This window comes from Limulus polyphemus, unplaced genomic scaffold (assembly GCF_000517525.1).
Source record: "Limulus polyphemus unplaced genomic scaffold, Limulus_polyphemus-2.1.2 Scaffold9700, whole genome shotgun sequence".
In the NCBI taxonomy this organism is placed as follows: Eukaryota; Metazoa; Arthropoda; class Merostomata; order Xiphosura; family Limulidae; genus Limulus; species Limulus polyphemus.
In genome coordinates, this window is record NW_013675310.1 from 1,032 (window position 1) to 4,582 (window position 3,551).

The 3,551-nt window shown below is 29.6% G+C and overlaps 1 protein-coding gene across 1 annotated transcript in view; it reads left to right on the top strand.

Moving 5' to 3' along the window:
* Positions 1–1,263: 1,263 nt before the first annotated feature.
* Positions 1,264–3,551, top strand: part of LOC106476047 (zinc finger protein 883-like) — a gene marked incomplete at its 5' end in the record, with an annotated part of 8,544 nt that continues 6,256 nt past the window's right edge. The window contains 2 exons of the mRNA XM_022380022.1: positions 1,264–1,358; positions 3,197–3,377. Of these exons, the coding sequence (XP_022235730.1) occupies positions 1,264–1,358; positions 3,197–3,377 (276 nt within the window). The remainder of the gene's footprint in view (positions 1,359–3,196; positions 3,378–3,551) is intronic.

Below are 3,551 nucleotides of genomic sequence, written 5' to 3' on the forward strand. Positions count from 1 at the left end.
GGTTTGACACATCCTTTAATTGGATCTTCTTCCCCTTTTGTCATCAAAGTCCTGGTTTTATCCTCTTTCTTCTAGTCCTGTTTTATGACAACTTCTATTTCAAGAAGTCACAGATGTCATTCTCAGAAGGAGAAGTATAACAAGTTTTCCATGCTTCTTCATTTTTTTTCTCCCAACTTTTTGTAGTTCCAAAGAAAATGGATAATTGAAGACCTATCACTGACCGGTCATAATTCATCCTCTTCCTGGTCACATGTAATTTCAAAATGGCTAACATAAAAATGTTTCTTTGTCAAGGCCATTAGATAACAAAGATGTAGTTACGTCTGATTACAGATTATTCTTTGTTTGGCTGAGATGTAGTTCTTTACCATTTCCTGTCTTTGGTCTCCAAAGGAGTTATCTTTGCATATCAATGTCCTTGAAATGATGACAGTTCGGTGTTACTGCAACCATCTTCTGTGATGTCTTGTCATGATTTATTCATACTTTTTTTTTACTGTTCTTAGGATGTCTTCTCCCTCTAGGTAAAAAAATTCTGTTTTGGGACCACAACATTTAATTGTGGGGCTGCCAAATTCTTGTTATTGAAGCCTTTTTTGACTTGCTTTGAAACCAAGCTTCCTATAATTTTTATACGGTTCTGTTACGAGAACTCTTTTAAGGTTCAATCTTTTATTTGTGGTTTAATAGAAGCTACCAGGTTAGTCTGTAGCCATTAACACACTTGTTATGGATCAAAAGATGGCCAGGTGATCATTGATCCCTGCCTACATTTGTTTCAAAATTTCTAAAATAAACATCAGAATTAGATCAGTTATATGGATCAGTAATATTGTCACATCTGGTACCTTCATCTTATAGACAATGTTTTTCACAAATACCCCATTTAAACTAGTGGTAAAAACTTCTTACATGTTATTTATCTGGTGTTATTCCTATTCTATTTAAATTTTAAAATGTGCCCAATAATTTATGGTACACTCTGTGCTACACATTGTAAATAGTATAAATTAATATTATTAGAATAATTAATTTATGAACAAATTATACATAAAAAACAGCACTAGAAGGGAAAATATTCCAAGATTATTCTAAATGATTTCTCAGTCTTCTTTATTATAATTAAACACTGGTATTTATGGGTTAAGGAGAGGCAGATTGGTAAATAAAATATCATTTTACAGTGAGGATTTTTTATTATATAGAGTTACCCAGAAGTCATGTTCAAGTGTTATAAAGATATTTATTTTACACTTCCAGTGACAAGAGAAGCTGCTTCCCCAGAAGGATCTTCATTTACTATCTCTGATTGTAAAATAAAAGAAGAAAAGTACGAAGTTCCTAATGATACTGAGGTAACTGTAGATTTAAAACTGTTATGATTCTTTAATTAGACAAAATAATTAGATATTTTTAGAGAACATATATGCAATATTCAAGCTGTATGATATCTCACTTGAGATTATAATAACTAACAATTGAAAGAAAAATATCTTCAACTGTAAACAAGAATATACAACCTTGAGTTTGGCTATTTTCTTCTGCATTTGAAAATGAAACCTTTTTATATAAATTAATTGTTTCAAAAATTGTTAATTTAATGTGTATCTATAATAATTTCTGATATTTTAAACCTTGTGCTAAAAGTAGATCAAAGTGAATGTCATGATCTTTTACAGAGTTACATTCAAAATTTATTTAAACTGTTTTGTTATCATTGTATACAAATAAACTTGGCATCAAAGCATAGTTAATGATTAAAATTTTAATATGAATTTTAAAGTTCTTAATTTTCTAAGGGAATATTTTGAAAACCCCTCAATCTTCCCTGGTGTGGGAGTTGTTACATTTGTTTTTCTTCTACTATAACTTATTATTTGCCACCCCTCTGAGAAGTATGGAATTTAATATAAATTACTAGTTAAGTCAAGTATAATTTTTATACTCTTCAATCTTATTTGTTTACAGAGCCATGAACTACAAAATCAGATCCACTTGCCATGCACACTTGTCACATCCTCTATTTTACAAATTGCTAATAGTTTTCTCTGACATTTTATATTATATTATTTATAACCAATAGAAAGCCAGAGTTTTAATCTATCAAATGCCATATTATGTATTATGTTGTTTTCTGTGCAGAGCGCTGTGTATTTTGCTTTCAGTTTGAAACTTTTTCTCACAATATTCACATCAATAAGCTTAGCTGAATTTTTATAGGTTCTTACTGCATACTTAGAAAGCCAGGTATATTACAACAGTTATAGGACATTGTTTGTTTTATGTATATTGTTATGCTGTTTTCTTAGGTGCATTATTTAATCAGATAAAAATTATTTAGTGTAACAGTACCATTAGTATAAAAAAGTAGGCTTAAATTTCATCAGTAGTTGACAGCAAAGAAATAAGAGAGCCTAGGTAAATACTATATTTGAATGTGTATTATATAATAATATTATTATAAAAGTAACCAGAACATAAAAATTAAAAACTTGTTAGGTTAGAGTAGGTAATGAAAACAAAACAAAAATTCTTCATGAGGTATGCCAGCCAGCAGCTTGAGTGTTACATTAATTGATATGGTAATGTGAGCTACACATTCACCAAGTGATTTACAACTTGTGTAGTGAGATCATTAGTTAGACATGGGTCAAAAGGCAATAAAATTAAGTAAACAGTTGTATACTGTTACGAGCTTTAAGCTATTTAGGATAAACAATTGTAGTTTTCTGTTACAATTTCACCAAATGGGTATAGAGTGATAGGAGAGAAAATAACAGACAAAATATAAAGTTTTACTGAAAAAAAGTGCTTGATATTTATTTAGGAGGTTTCAGAGGTTACACAAGTGAAATTTGACAATTTTCAGATGAAGAAAAGTATTTTTAACTTTCAGTCGAAGATCACTTGGACTACAGAGTAGTCAACATTTTGACTACATATGTTTATGGAGAAATTTTTAGAAGAAATTTCTTGACTTAAATACAATTGAAAACACACCAGCTACCAACATTACTTGTGTTTCTTATGTAAATCAGTTTTATAGAGAAGATATTGTTTAGATTAGTAAGGAAACTTACCAGATATGATTCCAGAGTAAAAATACCAGTTATAATTTATCGAGTTTTACGTGTAGTATTTGTGTTCTGTATTGACAACATTAGTTGTTATTGATAATTTTTGTTTGTTTTAGAACACATTTATCAAAGTAAAAACTGAACAAAGATGTGATACAACAAATGATGACATTATTTCCAAGTTTAATGAGAGTGATGATGAAACTGTTGATTGTTCACAACATGATGTTATGAGTTTGAAAAGTGAACCAAAAGAGGAGTTTCAAGAAATTAACTCTGAGTTAGAAGGTTTATCAGGTGAGTGTAAACTTCAATAACTATATCCATTAACCATATGGTGATAGACAATATAGTAGTAGAAAAATGGTGTTACTGTATTGTGTTAACCATATGGTGGTAGATATACTAATAGAAAATGGGTGTTACTGTATTGTGTTAACCATATGGTGGTAGACATACTAGTAGAAAAAT